Consider the following 23,953-nt stretch of genomic DNA (forward strand, 5'->3'; position numbering starts at 1 on the left):
AATCATTGCATGAATGGAAAGGTCTCCATTCCGAACCCTCTGGTCTTTCTCCAACACAAGTACAAATGAACAAGTACATGTAAATCGGTCTTAAATTAAGACTGTTGTGCAGAACCAACTCCCTCAAAGACTATTCTGCCTTCAATCCAGCGTCATACCACCGGACTGGTGTGGGGCCGGCGTGTGATGTGAAGCTGAATTTCGTCTCGTGCTGACGCATGTATGAGAGTGGGGTTCAATGCCATGCGCATGTAACTACGTTTTACCCATAATTCGTGCGAACTTCTTTTGACGCATTTTTGAAGAGTATTTCGATCAGTAGTGCCCACGAGTCGTAACGTAGACTGTTAATTAGATTGCTGTGCCAATCGTTGCCAGGTAGTTACAAAAGGGTAAATCATTAACATGCCATTGATGAACGTCAACGATAACCGCCGCATCCGAATGTGTTGTCTAGAGCTAGGTCGAGGTTTTCTCCCGTTACAAATTACGTAGGAACATGTTGATAATATACATAGTATACAGGTACAGCCGTGTCGTTTTGGACAGAGCCCCACGACACGAGAACCTTGATTGATGACCATGAATACACATGGGACATTTCTATCACGATGGTCATCGCATAGTTATTTCCCAACACCTGCCGTTATCTTTCATCTTTTGTCCATTCCATATTAGCTCACCTAGATATACATGTATAACCCCTTTACGCTGTCCATTAAAGCTTGTTTAGACAATAATACTCAAATAATCAGAGGGAGATATCACTTAAAATTGTGCGGAGCAGGCTCACGGTACAACATGGCTGACTGCTGCAAGACAATCGATCAGATGAGAAGCCAGTAACGAATTCAGCGTTGCAGATGCTCCAAACAAAGACAATTTAGGCTACCGATCTGCAAAAAATTCTCGAGGAAAAAAACATATGTAGAAGAGTTCAAATTTCACAACACTCGCGGATCTTTGAGTGTACCGAAACACAGGTGCGCAGTTAGGCTGGGCCTGGGTTAGCGCGCATGTCACTTGGGCATATGTACAGTACAGTACAGTACATGTATTTGATTGCTGCAATGCGGTATAACTTGAATCACTGCCGGGTCAGAACAGCAATGCCTTGCGAAACTATATAACAGTTTAATCCTCCATTGGTACAGAAAATTATCGTCGGGATTTGGGCTAAGCCCAAGATCGACTGGAAAGATTAAGAAAGTTTTGAGGAATGTACATGTACATATCCCCTTGTTGATGGAGGAAACAAGCTGGTAGATTGGGCCGATAAGTTGTAGACTACCACGTGGCAAGTTTTGCAATCGCCATTGGGCTGTCTTTCGGTACAGTGTAACTGGCCCAACACAAGTCCCAACACAACCACGACATTTCTTTGAAATCTCTGTGGCCCAGCAATCGAGTTCTATCCCCCTTGTGTCAAGCAGGGGTTTATGGATGGTACACCGATTGTCATCTCAAGTTTACTTTTGAATTTTATGGCCAGCGTGGTCATCTCTGCCGGCTTTCACGTGCACAAAAACCCATTGTTGGACCAGGACGACAAGTTGTTCGTGGACGGTGCGGCACGGCCTGTGATTCGACTCAAGTCAGCGTCTTTTTTGTTGCCGCGCGTGACTTACTGAGTTCGATACCTAGCTAGTCTATTGATATTCTAATTGTATAGCGAGCATTAAGCCGATTGCCCGCTATAGAAACCCCCTCAGATCACCGATAGGCCGACGGGAGATCGAGCGCGTCCATGCGTATAAAAACCAAAAGTCCGCTGGTATCGCAAACACAGTAGGAAATTTGGTTTTGTGTGTCGCTTTATGGATCGGCTGCCTGCTTTGTGTCGAGAAGAGTAGAATCAGTCGGCGAAAAACTTCTGGAGTGCAGTCATTATTTTTTTTTCCCAAGGGCGCGTTGGTTGTGTTTTTCCCGAGCAGATCCGGAGTTCAACGGCGACGAGCGAAGCATTTTTGTGGAACTCAACTTTTGGAGAACTTTGTGACGGGAATATTCCGCTGCACAATGGAGTTAAAAGCGTGGCTGTCAATATGTCTCATCTTTGGGAGTTTTACAGTGAGAATCGGGCACGTTTACGCCTCGGGAATTTGGTGGTAAGTCACTCTTTATCTCTGCGTGTTTTAGCTATTGCTGTAATAGTTTTGCCGAATTCAAGTACATGTACGTAGGTTGGTCGGCATTAATTTTTTTTTTTTTCACTTGGACGGGTTTTTGCAGCGGGCGGGACGCGTTGTCTTGACGGTGTCTGTCACCCAAGGTTGCATGCACTGCTCTCTTGGGCGGTCATCGATATCATGGGGTCTTGTAAACAACAAGGATTACGGAATCGGAAAAATCGATCCCTCTAATGTGTTGTAGCAAACTCTCACATATCTAGGAGCTCCATGCACTTGGTTCCTCGGGTCTCATTAATAGCCTGTGTGAGTTAAATTTCTGAACAACAGGTTTGTAGAACTGAAAGACTGACGTACAATTACTTCCTCTTGATTGATTGCTAAACGAAATTCGAAGCATTATGGCAAGAACATCTGTCAAATAACAGAATTATTTTGTTGTTAACGAAAGTTTATCGTAAACAATCATGTCGAAACATGGCACAATATTATGGTCACAGTTACTGTTTGAAAAGAAACCTGCAGAATATGTCAAATTTATGTTGCGACTTCATTATCAGAGAGAAACCTCAAAATCGATATTTTATGTGGTATATCAAGATGACCAGCAACAAAAGCCACTTAGAATTCGACATGAAAAGTCCAGGTCATGTAAACAGAGATGTGGCACACGTGGGGTTTTCAATACACATAGACATTAATGTCTTGATTCGAAAATTGCACTTGAAGTTGGCCATTTGTCCAAATGTAAAAACAGCAAGCAGAACGACTGAGCGTAGGCAGTCGTCAAGGCCGACATTTTTGTAATCGCTGGGGGGAATGTGGCTGGAATCCAAGTACACATTTCAGTTCATGAGTCAATTGCTTTGGGCCCTTCCGAATTTGGGAAACTTACAAAATGAACCAGAACAGTTTATCGCTGTTGGAGGTCGGAAGATCCCGTACCTAAAGACCCAATGGTACCGGGAGCGGAGATTGATGTGTTTGTAAAACGATATTTTGGTCTCAGGGGCGACTACAGTGACCAAAATCAGGCAAAAGAGTTCAGTGTTTGTCATTGAAAACAGCCAAAGATGATGACAATCAGAAGATGCAATGGTGCAACGAGGGAGGGGATCAAGGGAGCACCCTTTACCGCTGGAGGTAACGGCCGGAGGTCAAAATTTGAAGACAACAGCGAGGATTGTTCACAAATCGCATAAGCATTTTCACATTATTTTCCCCCATTTTTAAAAGATTAGCATCACACACTATCTGTACTCTGCCAGGAAATGATAATTGACCAGTTTCATGATATGCTGATTAGACTTTCTTCCACAACCCTGTTATAAACTCTGATGCACGCTATGTGAAGATCATGAACATCACAGTACGACAACTACAGTACCAAAGGCATCGGTGCTTTGTGAGGAAGTTATGTCATTACCACATACGCACAGGGCATATTTCAAGTCACCATTCTAGTCACGCAAGTCCTAGGAGTTTTTCTGGGATTTTTTCCTTTTAAGTCTCGCCAATTATTTAAAGGGGTAAAAACTTCATGAGCCCGAACTTTCAAAGGTCAGTTTCATTGGACGAAAATATTCCACTATTAATGAGTTGACTCGAACCGTGACGGCACGAAGGTAGGAAAAATTACTTTCTTTAGCGTGCGCTGTGGGGAAACAAACATGGCCGCAAATGCATCCAGACTTTGTCAGAAACGAGCGCCAAACGAATCCATACCGGTTAAAAATCCGAAGCTGAGCGTTCACATTGAGTCCCTCGACTCTAAATAGCAACTGGTTCCCTCTCCAACAACCTTGATTAATCGCTTCTTTCAACACGATCTGACGTTGTATCGCGTGGGTCCTGTATGGGACAAGGGTGCGGCGTACAGTTCTGACAGAACGCATTCACGGATCAAGCAAATAGTTACTATTCTGCGTAGTTATACCTCACAAATTTAGTCCCTAAGGGTACTGGAAAATTACTCGCTGGCAGCTGTTTCTATTTGAACTTTCAAGTTGAATGCTTGTCAGATTGCGATGGTTTTTATACTGATCTGAATGTTAGGTTTTTGATGTACTCTATTAATCTGCTGTAGATTCTATGCAACAACATGTGTTTTTAGCGATATTCGGTTTCAAAGTCATCGTTATCAGTCCGCTGTATTTAAAAGTGATGGCGAAATTCGAAGTTGCCCTAGGTATGCATACAGGTGACGACTCATCTCGAGCGAAATCACCCGACGGCATAGCTCAGTCTATAGCACTTGCGCATGTTCTGTCGCCCCGTCCAACGTGACATATTCTGAGCATTGGACCAGCGAATTAGGAGGCAACGTCTTTCGTCAACTATGCAGCAAGAAAGATAACGCCGATGTTCTCAGTAAACATTTCGATGATAAAAAATGAGATAATTAATTGATAATGACCTAAAGTCAAATAGAGCGATGGCCTCGAGTCCGGTTGGGTGTGTGTGTGTGTGTGTCAATCATTTTGACAATATCCAACATGACAAATTATGTAACCTTGGCTGATACCCCGAAAGATCAGTACGTGCCGGCACGGCAACTAGTCTCCTCCACTCGCTAAATCGATGTCGCAGTTCCTGAAGGGGTAACGTCGTTCTGTGAAATCAACAATTCTTCTTGGTTTCAAATGATTTCCATATTGTTGTAAGTAAATTGGATATTGCTTCGCAGAAGTCTCGATGGTCGCTATGGATTGAAGAGTTCTTTTAGCAACATACTGTTGTGTAGAACGCTCGCGCAGAACCTATCATTTCATGTGAGCCTTCAAAACCTCGGCCTAACATTATCTTACCTTCCCTTTATCCCGCAAACCATCAATAGCTGCCCTGACTATTGTTTACATCACACAAGCCTCGTTTTTTCTCTTTTCTGGAGATACAGATCGATAGCGGCTTATTACCAAGAAGCCATTACCTCTCCCAAGAGAGATCTCTGGGAGCAACCCCCCCCACCGTTTTTATGACCACTTTTGTAGAAACTTCTTTTTTGAACATCTGAATCAGCTAATCTTGGGTAATGCATAAGATGGCCTTATTACCAGGCCAGACCCTTGAATGCGGCGGTACGAAGTTAATGAGACTTGAATGATGGTTATCTGAGCGCAAATTGGAACTGGTCCGGGCTTTTGAAAGAGGCGGGGCAGTTAAAAGGCCGGGTGGGAGGGCTGCACCGCAATTATACTAAGCCGAGGAAGATTTATTGGTCTCTTCGAGGCTGGTTGTTTTTGAGAGTACCCGGGGCTCATTCTCTTGTGACCATCAGTTCGACTGAAATTTGTTCTCTCAGCAACATGGCTAACGATATGTCCTTTCTTAGTTCGTTGCTGACATTCAAGATGGGAGCGGTGTATATAGATGGGGACTATGTTCCCCAGGTAAACAATAATAACATTCATTGTTAACTGACACAGCTTTCGATTCCTGAAAATAACAAATTTATGCAACCATAGAGGCCTGCGACTGGAAAAATCATTACCTTGGTGAAGTGTAGTCGGCGCGATTCAAATCGTCGTACGATCGTAGGCCCAATGAAAGTAGGCGTTAAAATAATATTTTGTCGTGGAAACTAGCATCGTTAAGCCTCTGGTTCCATAAATTCCTGCATGGTTCATGTTATTCAATCGACCTGCAATAAATACTGAACCAGACTTTTTGCTTTTCACGCACAAGTTCCGGCCCAACCGGCTAGTAACCTGCATCTAACAAAAGATCTTAGTTGTATCAATGCTATTTTCACGAGAGGGAATATTCATCATCACCTGTCACGCTCTTCTCGTATAAGTCATATTTTACGATGTTTGATATTTCCTTTATGTAATGCAAAAATAACAAGTGTCGCCGAGGGGATGCGATAAATGCTGACATTAACATACACCATACCCCCAGGAACTGACTGGAATTGTGCAGGGTCCACAAAGGCACAACTTACCAGCGATTTGGGATTTCTCGAGGTACACATAACAGTACGACGACTGTTTGTCAAACCACCAAAGTTGACTGAACTATTCCGTTCCGGCTGGTATTCCAATCATCACCGACTTCATGGGATTGTTTGAGCCGGCGCGATAATCAAATTAATATTATTGAGGTGGGATAAAGTTGTTTTTTTCTGCACACTTTGGGGTCAAATGTTATCTCTCGACAGACGAGCTACAGATGGTGTTGAGAATCATTGATGTCGTGACGAAGTTTTAAATATGTGTTCATTAACAATTTCCACACTCAGCTTTACTATCATTTTGTATTCTGCAAAAGTTCAGAGTTCAATATTTTAAACCAAGTTTTGGGGGTGGGTCCGACCCTGTTTTTGAATTTGTCCTGTCCACGTCCGTTGAAATGCCTGTATTACCTTCACACCCTACACAAATCTTCAGTTGGACTGATTTCAGTTAGGGGATAATGGAACTAAAAATTGAAATGAAAACCAGAAGCTCATCTCATTCCGAAATTGTTTCAGAATATAAGTAAACTTGAATAAATTACGGTCAGAATCGATAAACCATACTTCGAAAAAGCCTAATATTTGTTCAGAAACTGGCATTTCGCCTCGAGTCTTGATGTCGTCTGGTATGTTTGTAAATGTTTGGTTGCAAATCTTGCATTTCGCAAGATGTTATTTCGACTGTTTCAGAATACTGTCCACACGATTTCTTTGCCCAAAATATTGCAAGTCGTACTAATCGCACAAGCGTTGTTTATCAGACGAACAGCGCAGTGGCCCTTTACGCCACACGCACGCATTGTGTGCCATTCTCGAAAAAAATTTCAGTTTTGGGTCTCCAACCGATAGGGTCATGGCCGACAGTTTTTACGTGACGATACAATGGTCCTCGAAAAAAAAGTGATTTCATTAGTTTGCAAAGGGCAACCCGCACGGAAACTTTGTATCCATAATCCCCATCCACATTCTGCCCCTGCGGGGGACGGATGAATAAAGCACAAAGCCGGGCTACAAGGCGTGAAGGCAGAGAGAGGCTGGTGTCGATCCACACAGTCTGTGCTGCAGTTCAACCCCAAACTGTAGACAAGACAGCGGGAAAGCCATGGACATTTTTCAAATGCCTTTGTATAATCATGATTAGTTTGCTGTCAACGGTGCCATCGATCTACATGAGTAATATGAGGCCAAGTGTTCATTTTATTTTGTGTCCTTATTTCATTTTGTAACACCGACGTTCTTTGTGGTGTACCAAGTTCACGTGGCAGTCATGCATGGTGTACATAATCATTTACCCCTCTCAACACCATGGGGAAAGAGACACGAATATACTGAGAAACCATAAGGCTTAAACATGTTAAGTCTGAAATGGTTTGACCTCTGAAGTTCACGGAACGACGCAAACACAGAGCGCGGCGGGTCATGGGTTGGCATAGGCTTCAGTGGAGTCTTGTCGCGTCACTCAGCCACAAACAGGTTTTAGCCGAAAAAGCAATTGCTCGGTCTACTGTTGACGGTGATGATGTAGATTCCAAGATCGCATCATTAAAAACTGCCACATCACGAATCGGTTAATAGTCTTGCGCGATAGGATGTCTGTCATCACTGAGTGTTGCGAAAAAAAGTTCGTCAGCTGTTCCGTGACCACAGGCCTGCTCAGAAAAAAAAATCAGCTGTACTATTAAATATGCAATCGTGATATTGCGAAACACAGAGACATAGGTTACACCATGGTTGCATGCATGGAGCACAGCCGCATGGATGTTGTTGCTACAATGCCCGTCGGTATATGAAAACCACCCATAATTCGCAAATCTGGCTTCCCGCAGCTGCGATTTTTTGTTTGGAATGTGAGAAAAATGCTATCAAGCTCAACAAAAACTCGCCCGGTTTCAAAGCGGCTGCCGTACACCCACCGCGGGGTTCAATTTCTTACTCATTCACAAGTGAAGGAGTCCGTAAAAAAAGCGAACTTCAGTGTCACCCCACAACCACCAAACCCCCGTATTCTGCCAAACCACGATTGTTATTACTGTCGTGCGAGGAGTTTTTATTATTATTCTTGTGGGGAGAAAGTTTTGGATCCGGCGGCAAGCCATTCAGCGAGCCTTTGAAATAGTTGTTGAAATCTGCAGATTATCCCTTTCGCTCTATTTTCCCTCTGGAATTGGTTTTTATTCTTGCCTGACTTGCTGGAAAGGGGGAGAACTTACGCTGTTAGCTCTGGGCCGAGGAAACCAGAGAAGGCAGTCAGCGCGTTGTGTCAGGAAAATCTGCATGCACTTCGCTCATTTTGAAGCGATAAAAGTCAGATAGTGGAATGAGGAAGTAGGCCTACCCCGGGCCCACGGGCATGTTGAACTGCGGACACGGTGGTCGTGTAATTGAGCTTCCAGACGTTCTCGCTACTTTTTCATAACTGTTCAATAACATATGGGGAATTCCATATCGCAACAAATTTGTCAAATTGTCATCATCTCTGAGACATTTCCAATGAGTCATGTTTCTGTACCTAACTAGACACTGGTGGATGGCACACGCACAACAGGCGCTCCGTGTAAGAAAGCGCGAAGCTATGTTCTCCTTCATACTGTACAGGAACTTTTTTCACCGTTGAGAATGTTGCCGCAAAGACATGCTGACGGTAATATTACTGCCTTTATTTTGAAAAGTTGGAAAGCTCACAGAGAAGCTACAAGCAGTAGAAAGAAATAAAGTATATTAAGCACAATGACTTTTCTTATAGTACGGCAGTCTCTCCGATTGCAAACAAGTTGTATGCACAAGTTGCCTAACATGATCCCCGAGTTACAGCCGTCTGCTCGTTCTCTGCGTCACCCCTGTTCACCACAAAGATACGAATGATTCGAATCGATCACGCAGAAGATTTTGGAAGACAACAGCACTGACAACCGAAGAAGAGAGCATCCCACTTTCGAGGAAATCCATGAAAAAAAGTGTTGATTTGTGGGCAGACCGAGGCGGGTATAGGCGCGAGTAATTTCCCTTTTGTCGGATCGGAACCTAAGTCATCTGTCATTCGACTGGACCGCGGCTTTGTTCGGCTGTCAAACTTCGCTTATTTGACGTGAGAAAGGCATCTCGGTAAAAAAACCACAAAAATGAATAAATTTGTATTCTACCTGAACGAAGTACATGTACATGTAACAACGTCGAATGATACATGTTCTTTCTTAGAAAGAAAGTAGCCACAAAAAATGGAGATCTTTTCGATTGTTTTTTCTTCGAGCTATAACAAAAATTTAGCTTGCTTTCAGACCCGCGAAACAACGTTGAGCTACAAGTCATTTTATTCTGTCTGATTTCAATTTGAAGTCCTTTGATACTGCAAGTTATATGCATCACGAAGTTTCGCGAGATTCAAGGGTTCGCAGAAAGCCTTGGAATAACGATGTCCCATCATAGCCGATTGACACTGTCATGCATTCTTGCTTACTTTTGTTACGTTACTGTTGCAACTTTCGGCGAACTCTGAGACAGTATATACCACCCAATTCGTGAGCCTCTTGCCAACCACTTCCCATTAAACTTACAAAAATACAAAGCAAACTGTTTCTCTTTCTCAGCCGCATTAAGCAACAGAGCGAAGAAAAGCGTTTGTCGAACCGAGCATGGGATTAAACGATTTTCAAGGAAGACAAGCGGAGAGTGAACAGGCTGGACGTCGGCGAGTGTGAAGAGCTCATTTCTCATGGGACGTTTTAGTGGAATGGCGCGGCTTTGCGGGTTTGTTTGTCTGAGCTGAGGGTTCATCCCGTGCACTTTATGGGGCGTGGTCTGTGAATGAGGATAGCATTGTCTGCCTGTTTGGTCAGAGGATCCTACAAACAACTAATGACAACTGTCACTTTGTGGTTTGTCATTTGGCGCTAAGCGGAACAGCCACAAATCTTGCAGAATCACTCAGCCTCCCCGACGCTCACGCTCTGTACCGGGTAACTTCGATGTCTTACTCTCATGTCATTGAAACAGAATATGACGAATGATAGTCATGCCAAGGACTTTTAAAATGTTGTTTACTTCTCTTTGCACGTGAATTTGGTTCATCCGGCTGTCGCCAAAGATACACAAAAGCAAGGAAGTGATAAATTTGGTGTTAAATTACCCGTTGCCGACAGTGGTGAATTGTCGAGAAGCACAACGACCAACCTTTGCAAGGTTGTCGATTCAGAAAAGTTGGTTAAGGTTAGACAAGTACATGGTTCCAAATCAAGCTATTCAAACTCCCTTTATGTATTTTTTTTCAAGTCGCCTGACTCTTTTCTAAGTAAATGAAACAACAGGCCTGCAACTTTTATCATGAAATTGGCATTAGACTACAAAATACGTGCAGACTACAAAATACAGAAGGACTTGTTGGTACATTTCCCATGAGTGTCGCAAAGAAAAAGTCTGAGATTTACTCGAAGTTTCAAGCTTCTTCATAAACAAATTATTCCGTAATTTGGTCTACATCCCTGTTACCCATCTCATCAAACCGACAAAGACAAAAATTTTAAAAGCCTTTATGTTGCCTCTGGGCAATTTTAACGCACTGCACAACAGGCGCCAATACGTCGACACTTAGCTATCATAACTGATCAGAGAAAAATGTTTTTGGTGTGAACGCCGTTGCGTTAACGACTTTTTGTTCAAGGAGACCATCCAAACGTCAAGTTAACCCCAGCCGTTCGCATGTCATTCCCGGCCGAGAGTCGATATGAAAAGAGCCGCAAATTAATCCATAAAAAATCAACAGATTCACGCGACGGTAAAAGGGCCGAGCTACCCACGTCGCTTCTCAATTACACACCGACAAAAGTCGCTTTTTAACGGCGTCGCCACAAGGCGCCGAGCTGCACAAAGACGCGGTGCAACTTCAAGGTGTGGCGATTGTTGTAAGGGAACACTGCAACAGACGACTGAAATTGATGTGTTTGTTTAATTTTCCGTGATGTATGATCAAGAAGAAACTATTTGAGTGATGAGTTCATTAAACTACACTTTTGAATAAAATGCCTGCATCTGGAATCCAACCTTTGCGGAGTAGTTTTGACATTTGTGATTCGATCCTTTGGTGTAAGGCAAAGCTACAGTCTTCCTTATTGATCTGGATTTCCTTCGAAGAGAATAACAGAACAGAAAAAGTGCCGGAACCCTCTCAATAATTTAAATCAAGAAATGTACCCATTTTAATTCTTTTCCATCTTTGTGCAAACTCCTGCTAATTTATAGCGACGGATAAAGCATATAGCACTAGCACACAATTTTCTTTAGTTTGTCTTCTAATTTTTGCCATACTTGCGATATGCGCAAGTTTGGCCAAGGTATGTAAAGTTTCTAGAAATTAAAACAGTCCGTAACTATAGGCATAAAAGTGCGTGTTCAACTTCCATGTTTTAACAAAGACTTATAAAGTGTGGACACAAGTGGGCATGCCCTTAGAGTGAACATGTGAATTTCAGCGGTCATTCAACCCGCTGGACTCTCCTTCAAGGCCGGCATCACATTATGACCAGCCGGCCTTATTCTTCGGGGCACACCGAGTGAAAATGACACGGGTGAAGTTTTGATAAGTAACATGCATAAATAATGGGCCCAATGATCTTTCCTGGATCGATTTAACGAGTGGACGTGGTCCCCCGTACGTACTGGCGCGAGGGCAAGAGCTTTTGTCATGACGTTGTTATTTTAAAATCCCTTGCAATTCTTTCTCAGTCCGGACGCTCCATTTGTCGGGGTTTCAACGATAATGGACAAACGTCTTGTCAAATATTCGATCGTTTATAGTAAAATCAACAAGGGATGGTTCGTCTGCTCTTTTCATTGGATAAATTTCACCTGCTGACAGCAACAACAATAGACTTCTTGTGCGGCACAAGGAGACAATCGATTTGTGAAAATATTGCTGCAGTTTACAGATGAGTTGCAAGCAAAATCCTGTTCAGATAGACATCGAAATAATGCTGGCGTTAGCATGGAAAAAACAAACAAACAAACAAACAAACAACTGGCAATGTGGAAAATCCGTCGAAGACTGAAATGATTACAAAGTTTCAAAGATGGTTCATGTTCTGGCTGTTGTAGTGTATCTTGTGAATACGTTAACCGCTTCTAGGGAATCTTCCGACCAAAGTAACAGGTGCATTTTTCAGTTATTAAATAATTATACCATCCCCTCAGCAACTTCAAGGACACTTATTGATTGGATCGAAAGACATCTTGTCTCCTCGGCAACGATTTCAATCTTTACGCTCCACTGAGATCACATTTTAAATGCATTTCCCTTTCGACCGACATCCGGTAGCCTCGGTCCCGATAACTCAGAACCGTTTTTAGTCAAAGCATTCCATGCAATTACTACAATCATGCGTTTAATCCACTCAACCCGACACCCGTAACCGGCGTTCCAGCTTCAAGCTAATTTTCGGAACAGCGAGTGCATAAAGCTCACCGTCAAACAAACAACACGCTGATATCCTGGTGTAATCTCAACAGGCTCCCACATGTCACTCAACCTCGTATCCCCGGGATTAGCAGCTTTTCGGGGTCACGTTGCTCATTCGTATCGATTTTCGAAACTTCTGAATATTTGAAATACCGGGACGGATGCAGAAGGGGATCATTTATGGCAAAAATCCAAGATATTAAAACGAATAGGAAGGAGGAGACTCAATAGGCCTAATACTTTGTAGGGATGTTGCACTCCAAAACATATGGAGTGTATGTATGCACATGTCATTCCGCCTTGACTCATGTACTCAATCTTGTTTTGTGCGTGTAAAGCATTAAACTTTTATACACCAGCAGTCGATTGGTATAAAGCTGAACATCAGATTCCAAACTCAAGAACACATACTGAATCAGTGCTATGTGTCATCTTCATCTCGGAGACACACTCCAGAAATAAGCACTTGGGTCTGGGGTCAAGACTACACGCAATGTGGCGAACTCGTCGGCATAACTCCCGGCACATAAGAAGTCAATTCGAAAAGCAGTTGTGACTTTGTTGGAAAATATTTAATAAGTACGGGATCTTGTAGTTGTCAGTCACTGTCAGCATGGTCATTAATCAGCCGGAGCAGTCGACAAAATGGTTTTTGCAAGTGGCAGGCAGAAGGTTCCAGCGATCAGCACTGGGAAGTTTTTGGTCAAGGCCTCTATACGCTGACAACAACACTAGCCATTGTGGAATTCTTGCACTCCCGGCGCCTTTTTTGGGTCGATGAAAGGAGCAAACTTTCCCACCTTGGTTCCTGAGCTAGTAAAAGGAATGTCTGTCACGTTCCAGTATGGTCAGCTAATTTACCAGAAAACGACAGGTTTGTAAGGCTAAAAAGTAAAATGATGTAGATACCTTCTGTTGAACGTAGGCAATCCAATGCGACGTAGACTGTTACAACTCTGCATGTCCTAACCTTGCTTTATTCATGCAAGAGAACTTATATATTCGGTATTAAATTAAGTCTTCCTGAAGTTACCTACAGTTGTCACCATCTGGCACGCGAACTCGAAGCGTCAACAATATCTTCTCTCGGAGCAGCTGCTTCCGTCTTACGCGCACTTAGTTCAGGTGTCACAACATGGCTACCGGTGTTACGCACGACACACGATATGCTTTGTTCTAGGGTCTGCTTTTGTTCAACAAAATGGGTGTCCCTAACACGCCCCTTTGGTACAAGTTAGGGTCTACAAAACTTGTGGCCGTGCTGAACCCTTCGTTCCTCCATCTCACAATGGAACACTGACGAAGCGCTTTTTATAGATTAATCGCCAGGCTCACCACTTCAGTTTGTGCACCTCCCATGGGAGGGCAACTCTAAATATAGTCAAAGAGTAACAACATTGATGCTTGCTGCATGAAACTACATGCTTGATCCCACCAGGGTGTTTTCTTGCAGGACAAACCGAGGGTAAACCCTTGGGGAATACCGATCAGACCCGGCTGAGAAGCCAGGCTGACCTAAAAAAAAAAAAAGCAGAGCAAGAAGTCTGCCCGCCGATTTACTGTTAGTCTCGGTTGACTACAGGCATCCCTTCTGTCGGTATTCTGAGACCTGTTTTTGCCGTTCATGGCAACATGGGAAATTTTTCACTCGAAGTTTAGCAAAGCGTGGTCCCCGTTCTGCTCAAATGCTTTAGAAACAGTGGCAATGCCGTAAAAGACATAATTTTTTTGCCACGGGTGTCACGACCCACGACAGAAGCTATTAAATGGTCCTTCCACTGGTAAGAAACCGGACAAATTGCTAACTTTAAGCCTTTCAGTGCCTCTTTTTGTGATGGACAACTACTGTTGACACGTATCTATTGGCTACGGCTCACGTTGCCATTTGCCGAAAAGGCGAAATCAACTTTTCGCCCCGAGCCAAGATTGGATATTTCAGACGTCTCTAATTTTGAGGGCTGTAGTTTTCGTAATCCCACGGGGGACAAAGGAGCCTTACTGTTCCCCCTCTTGGTCGTGTATTTGATCCGTTTGGGTATAGTGATACTCTCTGCTAGTCTCTTTGGTATCCTTGAAGACACAAAAGTGAAGGGGGCGATGTTCGCGAGGGTGGATGGTCGGGGGCCGACCTGTCAAAAACTCGTTGTTCGTGTGTTACTTTCCCATCAGTCGATGTGAATTTGATGTGATTGGAAGTCCCGCCACCAAACGCTCTTAGCTTTTCACCAACCAGCTAAGACCTGCAACCAAAGAAAAAACTCATTCTCCTCTCGGCCCGCGCTGCAAGTCATTACTTTAAACTCTTCGATTGAAGTGGAAAAGCTGGAAAATGGGATCAGGTCCTGAAGCAGACTGAGCAGCCTTTTCCGGGTTAAATCGAGTATGATTCCCGATTCATTGAAACTTGCCTGGAGGAATTCACCGATTAGCTTCTCTAAGTCATTTGAAATACCGAAAGGGGATAAGTACACACAATGTCAGGGGTTATTGCGGTTTCAAGACGAAAATGTTGTTGTTTTGTAAATAGTTTCCATGGTGATGGTTACGGACATGTACTTGTTTGTGACGTCATCACTCCTCGCCGTTTCATTTCTCTATTTCCTTATCAAAATTAACTGCAGCTAACTGTGCATCTCGAATCGACACCTGTTTGTAATTACTGTAATAAACCACTCTTTTAGGAAGAAGGTTTGTTCGCTCCTTTCGCTGACACCGTGCCAAACCGCAAATAAACTTGGTCAGAAAGAGATTAAGTTGTTTCCAATCGAAAAAGCGCGTAAATTCACATGTGTATTTCATAAACAACATCAGCTTGTCTTCTTGAAAGGTCAAACTAATGATGGCTAATTCATTCCAATGACTTATCATACCAACAGTGTCAAAGTTGTAAATTTGAAACACTGCGTGTGTTTTCACCTTTAGCTGATTATTAATGGCATATTTTTGCGCGTCCAGAAATCTGCCAAGTGAGTTATTTTTACTGTTTGAAGATGGAAACAAAACAGGGAAAAAGAGTGAAATATTCGTCATCCCCTTTGACAGGGTTCATAGAATTTCGTCAAGGGATAGCTATGCAGACGAAAACCTTGTTGTTTTCATCAACTGCAACAGGCTTAACAATGACCTTTGACAATAACAATGGACACTGTGCCCTGTAAAAAAAAATACCATTTCGGTGCAGTGAAGGGTTTTTATTCGGTACTTTGATTTACATGGATCTCAAAATACATCCAGGTAATCTGCGGTCTTTATAAACCATTCCTGCATATCTCCGATGGCCTTCGAAATAATTGCACTGAAATCGAGGAATTGTTTCCATCAATGGACTTGAAACAGAAGTGCTCTCCAGGGATTGAAACTAATCGGTTTTTAAGTAGGCTCAGAACGACGCCCTTTCTGACTTTTCAAGTACGGTATCTTTTGACGAGACTGGAAGTTCGCCAAAAACGTATAACCGGGGGCGCGTGGTTGTGATATAAACAGGGGAGATACGAGGCTGGAAAATTTTGCTCGAACTTTTCGTCCTTGAAACAAAGTGTTGTCAACGTTAGTTCCTCGAAACTAAGACAGGCAGGAAACATGAAGATTTGCAAGATTACACTGACGAAGCTGCAAAGTAATCAGCTTCGATGAGCATCTGGTCACTATTTCTTGGAATAAATTCACGAGAAAGTAAACAAAGGAGGAGTACTTCTAGGTGACTTCCGCGCCGCTACATGTACTTGGCTTATCAACCTTTCCTTGACTCATACCTGAACAAGTCTAATTTTTTCATTTGCCGCAGTGGTATATGTATCACACAACATAGTCACTGAACATAAAACGACACCCCACTGTTACAAATTTCATTGTTCACCGGCAGACGATGTCGCATTGCCACGAAGGACATGCGTCACTTGACGCCTTTTGTTGTAACAGGGCAGATACACGCCATGCTCTTGTGACGATGAAGAAAGGGGTGACATGATCCCGTATTTAGAAACCCGGCCCCGCAGGTTTAAAGCAAGGCCGTTTGAACAGTTGAAATGTCTGTTAATTAAAATACATGTAACAAGGTCAGAGAACAAACCAGGCCATGATGGGTAGCAGTTAAAAGATTTGGACTAGAATACCCTACCTGTAATGAAAGTCGTTGTGCATATCAGACACGGGTTTAACGCCCTGTTTGTTTCTGTATAAATTTTCATCCACCATACTTCCTGCCATAAGTTTTAATATTTTAGAAATCGCTGGTTTTGAATGTACGAAAATGTTTTTAGAACAACATCTTTTGAGGAGAGTTAAGGCTTCCTGAACATGCATTCTCACCCAGAATAATTGGCCTTGTTGTTCTGAGTTCATGTATCTTTACTTTTAAGAATCTGTCCGATTTCATTAGCACCTTTGAAGGTTAAGGCCTCAGGGTTAGATTTAGGACAATAAAAGGGTACAAGAAGTTGCGAGGATAACCTCATTTTAATTGGCGACTTTCGAAAGTTCAATTCTCTTGGCACATCAGCAGAAGGTCGCTCTGATTGTTCAGCATTTAGAGTCAGCCCGGAGGTGAACGTACACGTACATGCCACAGTATCAATCCCTGTGACGAAGTGGCCGTCAAGGCAAGAATGTTATTCATATCAAAATGACCCCTCTAACTGGTCTATTAGCCGAGTCCCAATATTTACTTTGCATTTGTTACATTGCAAAATACGCCTCCAAATGCCATGTCGTTACGAAAATAACAAAATTGAACCACAATGACACCAATCATTTTAAGCTGTTTTGACTGTAAACTTTTCACAAGTGATTTTCACATGTGTAGATCAACTTCTTTGATCTACGACAGCCGTGAGAAATGCACTGTCTTCAGGGTCTAAACGTTGATGCTTCTCCAACACTTACATAATTATGTTTTAATCGATACCCAATTTCAGAAAGTCCAGCTTCCTGTTACTTTTTATGTACAAACGGATCCCTTCCTTCTTAATTAAAACTGACATCTATTTGCAGTAAATCGGTATTCGGTAAGAGTGAATTTAATCCAACACTTCGGAAAGTTCGACGTGTAATAACAGCCAGTGTAGAGTTTTTCCGTCAATGTAGTCACGATAAAAAAAATAAAAAAAAAACAGAGAAAAAGCCGGGGCATATACTTTGATGGGGTCAGTCCTCAATAATGCTCAATAAAGATACCCTATCAATTGCCCACTGAGGTGCCATTTCCCTCAATCCTTTTACCCAATAAAAGTGGCCCTTGATTTGGAGGAATATAGGCACCCTGGTCTTTCATAATAACGCGATTATGCCCGGATTTCGCCCCAAAGATGGCAAAGATTGATAGTTTTTCCCCGGGGTGATGTTTCGTGGTGGGAACTTCTCAGATTTAATCAACTTTTTGCTTTTTTACAAAGAGCGGATGGTTGCTAGGGACGAGTGGTGGTTTTAACGGAGGTGCTTGGAACTGGATCGTGCGGCGAATTGCTTATAAAAACGAAAGCTAAGATAGCAGGGCAATAGATGGCGCCATTCGCATACCTCTTGGCGACGCGTGAACCGTACAGCTCTTTTCAAACTCCCACATTTTATTTAAGCAAAGACATTTAAAAGTTCACAGCGCTTTGAACACGAAAAAAAATCAGCGAATCCCACACCTTATTTTTCTGAAAAAAGGCCTAATAAACGAAGGTATCAGTTGTCGAATTAAGCTCGTTCCTCTTTTATCTTTAATCTAAAGTAATCAGTTGCGTGAGTATAGGCGTTAATTTTGCAATATCGTCGGCAAAACTATGCAATTAATTTAACAGAAAGTTGAATCCCACGGCTCTTCATATTTAACGCACATTTTACATCCATTTTTTCCCGTTGCACACACATCGAGTTCACGAACCCAAGACTGTGAAACCATAAAATTGCGGTGTACATCAAAGGCCGTTTGCATTGTGCTTTGAGATATATATTTGTGCGATAAAATACCAAACTCCTTTCATGAAAAAAATTGGTTTGCCAAAGTGCACTAGGCCTGAAGAATTCTCACAGGGCACGTGAATTTTTGTCAAAAACTATTATGAGTTTAAGCTGGTGAGTAGGCTGAATTCTGCAAACAATGCTTTGACTGGCTCCATCAAAAATAAGAAATATTTACAATGTAGAGGGTTTGAAAATTTGGAACGGGGTTTGAAGTTTTCAGGCGCGATTCTGGAGGTGTGACTTGGTAAGAGGAAAAGGCTACAGTTGGATTACGCCTACTGATCACAAGCCAAATTTCAATATCTACTGCACCATGGTAAAATTCCTGCATTATTCACAACCATTAGAGCTGATTCCACACTTCATTTGAACTCACTAATTTCTTTGGACGTTCATTGGACATTTCTTGTTTAACCGATCATCAGGGCTCATACTACGCATGCGTAAGGCAATTACCCACAATACTTAGTGTTCACGTCACCCTGGAAATTTTGGGAACGAGCGAAATACCAAACTTATTCCACGGGAAAAAAACTTTTTCAACGACTTAAAACTGATCTCCACAGTTTTCAATTGATGTAATTTCAGGACGCTTGGGACCGCTTACACATTTTCTGAGGATCAGATCTTCGACTACCCGTGCCGGCAAATCCCCGGATTCCAGAATCGACAGCTTCGCTTCTGCGAGCAGAACGAAGAGTTTGTTCCGACTGTGGCAGAGGGCGCCAAACAGGGCATCGACGAGTGCCAATTTCAGTTTAGAGGCAGACGATGGAATTGCACAACAATCAGGGGGGACAATTCCGTCTTCGGTAAAATTTTGCAATTCGGTAAGGAAGACTTCAAGAAACTTTTAATATGTTACCGAAGTTCACAGTTTCTGTTTCTTTTCCTCGATTGCATGTTTCTCAAAATGTAATTGAATCTTTTGTTTAAAAAAAAAGGTATTAATAGAGAACAGTGCAAATTTGTGCTATCGAAAAATGGTCGGCGTCAACCTCCTTGTCATCCAATAAGCCAACCGATTCAGATGGCACTCTTAGTTTTTTCTTTTATTTCTTCACAATAAAGGGATTTATGAAAGCTTCTCAACTACCTCATTATGGAGTACTTTAATCAAGCTTAACCTCCTTAAGTATCATTCATTTGCCTGGGTGCAGGTTCGAGAGAGAAAGCTTTCGTTAACGCCATCTTTTCGGCGGGCGTGGCGCACTCCGTCAGCCGAGCGTGTTCTCGCGGTGATTACCTTCAATGCGGCTGCGACACTAGGCACCAGGGACCAGCCGACAATCCACACCAGGTACCTAGTGTTGAGTTCATTCTTGAGCTTTGGGCATGCCCCATTCAAGCAGGAGGACATGGACTGATATCTGTCACTGCAACATAACTAGTGCGGAATTTGGCAGTGATGAAATAGACGCATTTGGACACGAGTGCGTGTTGCTGCACGTTTTGCTCACAATATTGTTCAAACAAAATGTTGTCTAACCGGAAGAAATTGCACATTCACTTGCCCTGGGGTGGAGGGTTTGAGCAAAGGTCTTATGTGAAAAGGCACCCTCCTTGACTTTTGCAGGCACTGGGAATTTCTTGACACAAGTCAGCCGAGTCGTACAGTTAAAAGTATTGCCCATGCAAAAACCATGGTGAAGAAATCGATCTACTGTGACTGCAATGTATAAACTACATGTACGATGTCTCCGACGAGACACACTCAGTCAAAACATAAAACCTCAATGGCAAGCCACTTTGCAGACGACAGAATCGGGGAACAGGGTTACTTACGGTTTTCCATACGGAAATTAATCGTTGGAGTCGTTGATCGTTGATCTTATCATGCCAAATTTGCAGATAATTCCAAATAGCACGTGGCGATGGAGTGGATGCAGCGAGGATGTTGACTTTGGTCTTGAATTTAGCCGTAAATTCATCAGTTCCAAGGAGCTGCGAACAAGGGCCCGTGTGATAATGGACAGACACAATGACGAGGCTGGGAGAAAGGTAAGGAAAAACAGACTGGTTCTGAGACTACGAACATCAGGAAACTAGTCAATCCGACACAACCTGTAATTTCTTATATCAACTAACATCAATGGTTATCTGAACTGACTTGACTAAACTCAAGGGAACCAAGTTTTTTTGGCGGGGGTTGGTAAAACGTGATTTCCTTTGGTGGTGATAAAAATCATAAAAAACTTTTTTTCCTGTAACCTTTTATTTCCAAATTCAGTTTGGGGCTTTTTACACTCTTTTGGAGGGATACACACAAAAGTCACCTGCTGTCATTATTTAGATAATCAACAAGTCAGTTGTTATTGATATATAAAATGCTGAAAAGTTCCTTTTTTTTGTTCAATTTCCTTTATAGGCAGTAGCAGATAGCCTGGAGCTCAAATGTAAATGCCACGGGATCTCAGGCAGCTGTGAGTTAAAGTCCTGTTGGTGGCAGATGATGCCGTTCCGCTCGCTGGGCGCCAAGCTCAAAGACAAGTACGACAGCGCGGCCGAGATGCGAGTGGTCCGCCAATCGGAGGCGCGCGGTAAGGTAGAGGTCCTGGAACCCAAATCACTCCTCTATAAGCCCCCGACCAAAGCGGATCTGATCTACTACGAACCGTCGCCGGACTACTGCCGGTACGACCCGGAGCTGGGCTCCCTTGGCACCGTAGGACGCTCCTGCAACCGGACGTCGGATGCCATTGACGGATGCCAGCTCATGTGCTGCGGACGAGGGTACAACACCATCCGGAAACAGGTCGTAGAGCGATGTGACTGTAAGTTTGTGTGGTGCTGTAAAGTGATTTGTGACGAGTGCGTCCGGAACTACGAGCTACACACGTGTAAATAAATAGACTTGCGACGGACTGAATCGAAGGGTTGTTTTGTACAGGCCTCTCTTCTATTAGAAATTTGTCATTGTTTAAGGGCAAACAAGGCTTCTTCTAACAGTCACATTTAACAGTAAGATCGATTCGTACTGTATCTCCTTAAATTATGTGATCAAATGGACAACAAACAAACGTCACGTGGACTATGTACAGGTGCTTTCAAAAGCACAAACACTTCATGGATTTGTATGAATTTGAAGGAGCTGTGTGTCAACTGATATGCGACAATAAGGCACCACGTCTGGAACCTTCAATGTTAGAGGGACACATTTTGCGTAAACGATTCCTAACGAAGCAAATATTTCATTTGTCGTAATTCATTTTAAAGTTACGAACACTGGCGTAGTTTTCGCATTAGGGGGTAGCTTTTTCTTTCAGTGCTTAAGAAAGAATGAGAACAAACCTTCTATTTTAGACACATTTTAGTCGGTTTTCCTGTCTAAAAATAACATATAGTACAATAATCCTGTTCGTAAAATTTAGATTTCTTGTACTGTATACTTCGTTCCTTGTTGCGTATAAAATATCCTGATAATTTGTAGATATTGTCCATGACTTTGTAAATAATTTCTAAATGTAATATTGAGCAGTCCAGCGTTTCAGAACTTATGCAATGTACACTTTTAAGACTGAGTATTTTTCTCCGGCGGCCATATTGTCCGGTCCCAAACGCAAAGCACGGATCAGCCTGGAGGTTTCGGTGAGTCAGACTTACAAAATGGCTGCCTTCGGCTTACTTACTAAAATAATGCTACTGTTATGAATAACGCTCTGTATAGAATTGGATGAAGTAAGTAACCGTATGCAAACACAGCTCAATTTATTGCGGAGGTGTTTACTTTTCTTTTTGTACATATACATTAACGACTTGCTGCGCTCCTTAAAATGTATTTTTAATTTATTAAACTGTTAAATAAACTGGCGCAAAATTGAAACCTACGTTTAAGAAACTGCAGTTGTTCTTTCGGCATATCCCCTTCATCCGTAACAAGCAAGAAATCAGTACAATCAAATCACCGCTGTGGGCTAATTAACCCTAAACTAATTTTTTAAAAATAGTCATGGACTTTTATACGACAAACGTTGTGCCTCCAATGGCCCATAAATAATGATAAAAACTGATTAGATTTGAGATAACTTCACATCAGTTAGTTTCAGGTCTTTTGGAAGTATACTGTACACAATTTCTAAATGAAAGTATACTGGAAATTGTGTTTCGAGCATCTTTCTAAGTATCGACGACAATTCTATACTGAAATTTGCTAAAATGAATTTGCAAGTTGAATTTGTGTACGTCAAGCCGTCGCTTTTTTGCTTCGTAAAGTGAATTTTTTCATAATAGAAACTGACTTATATAGAGTTGCATTATATTCCATTGTATTTATATGAATAAGGCTTTTGCAACTATTAATTTCTTGAAATAAACTTAATATTATTTCTGTAAACACATTCGTCCAATTCATAGATTGTTTCCTGTTCGTTTTAAGTGATTGAAAGTCTGTTCAAAGGAAGAAACCGGGATGGATTTGTTCTGACTCAAATTCTTGGGATCTTAAAGATTCTCTACAATCTTATCGGTGAGGAATGACAAGTGTTTTACTTTCCAGAAACTCGGACCTTCAAAACACATCTTTGTGTCTCAGTTGGTTGAGAAAACTTCATTGCAGCTACACTTTAAGTACCAGTAACTACAGACGACAATAACTAGCAAGCGACATTTCACTGGTCACCCTCAAAGGCCCCATCTAATGGCGGACTGTATTTTGTGCAGAGCGACTGTCAATGACAGTGTCAAGCAACAGTGGCTCTGGACTGTACTTTATTAGCCTACCACCTTTATTACTTAGGCCTATGTAAGTACAGTGGAACACTGTTCTTCACAAATTACCTTGTTATAGTTACCTTATATTATCAGTAATGGAAAACAAAGAAAAACAAACACTTGGGGACCTAAAATTGTCCTTATTATAAAATATGACCTTGTTTTAACATTGCTCTTCTTATCTATGTTCGACTGTATAGGCCTACTTTATTACCAGGCCAGGGGTCACGGCAGATGACCAGTGATAGCGTTACCACGGGGTGATATAGTCCTACTCTTACCTCTTTTTATAGATTACTCTTATTCCATAATCCTTACGTTTGACGGATAAAATACATGCGTGTTCACTGGAGGAGTTACCGATTTGTACAGAAAGGTCCAACACTCCGCAGAACTTTTCTTCTACTATGTCGCACCAGCACACTCTGACAGTCGCGCCACAGGCAAGCTTCAACATCGCCGTCAATCTGAAGTTTTGGTACTAAGTGTCGTATCTACCCAACTATGGCAATAGTCCAACTGTAGTTGTGCGCATCGGTCCCAATTACTATTTGGGAGATACAATACTAGGTGGAGCTGTCCCAATCGCAACGGAGTGGTTAGGAAATGATAAAAATCGCATCTGCAAATGGGTCAACATTCAGAGAGCACACAGCACACTCTGAAACTGGGGCTTCATCCGAATCTGTTGTCTAGAGCTAGGTCTAGGTTTTTACTCCATTGGAAATGCGTGGGGACGCGCAGACAATAGACCTAGTCGTAGCTCTG

The 23,953-nt window shown here is 42.4% G+C and overlaps 1 protein-coding gene and 1 pseudogene across 2 annotated transcripts in view; one reads left to right on the top strand and one right to left on the bottom strand.

The window, feature by feature from the left end:
- LOC147799556 (uncharacterized) overlaps window positions 1–20,343 on the bottom strand; it is a 43,136-nt pseudogene extending 22,793 nt beyond the window's left edge. The window contains exon 1 of the transcript XR_015424746.1: window positions 20,261–20,343. The product of XR_015424746.1 is annotated as an uncharacterized LOC147799556 (transcript). The remainder of the gene's footprint in view (window positions 1–20,260) is intronic.
- On the top strand, window positions 1,111–22,812 carry LOC110985570 (protein Wnt-3a-like). The gene is made up of 5 exons (XM_022246686.2): window positions 1,111–2,108; window positions 19,064–19,305; window positions 19,636–19,775; window positions 20,327–20,476; window positions 20,844–22,812. The coding sequence occupies exons 1-5, from the start codon at window positions 2,020–2,022 to the stop codon at window positions 21,321–21,323; spliced, it is 1,101 nt and encodes a 366-aa protein (XP_022102378.2). The 5' UTR covers window positions 1,111–2,019; the 3' UTR covers window positions 21,324–22,812.
- Window positions 22,813–23,953: the final 1,141 nt, after the last annotated feature.

The sequence above is a fragment of the Acanthaster planci genome, linkage group LG03, assembly GCF_054643075.1.
Source record: "Acanthaster planci isolate LZ-2023a linkage group LG03, COTS_SCS, whole genome shotgun sequence".
Taxonomy (NCBI): domain Eukaryota; kingdom Metazoa; phylum Echinodermata; class Asteroidea; order Valvatida; family Acanthasteridae; genus Acanthaster; species Acanthaster planci.

Coding starts and splice junctions, on each gene's coding strand:
- LOC110985570 (XM_022246686.2), top strand. CDS start 2,020: ATGGAGTTAAAAGCGTGGCTGTCAATATGTCTCATCTTTGGGAGTTTT. Junction 19,306..19,635: donor CGGTAAAATTTTGCAATTCG/GTAAGGAAGACT, acceptor GCCTGGGTGCAG/GTTCGAGAGAGAAAGCTTTC. Junction 20,477..20,843: donor ATGACGAGGCTGGGAGAAAG/GTAAGGAAAAAC, acceptor TTTCCTTTATAG/GCAGTAGCAGATAGCCTGGA.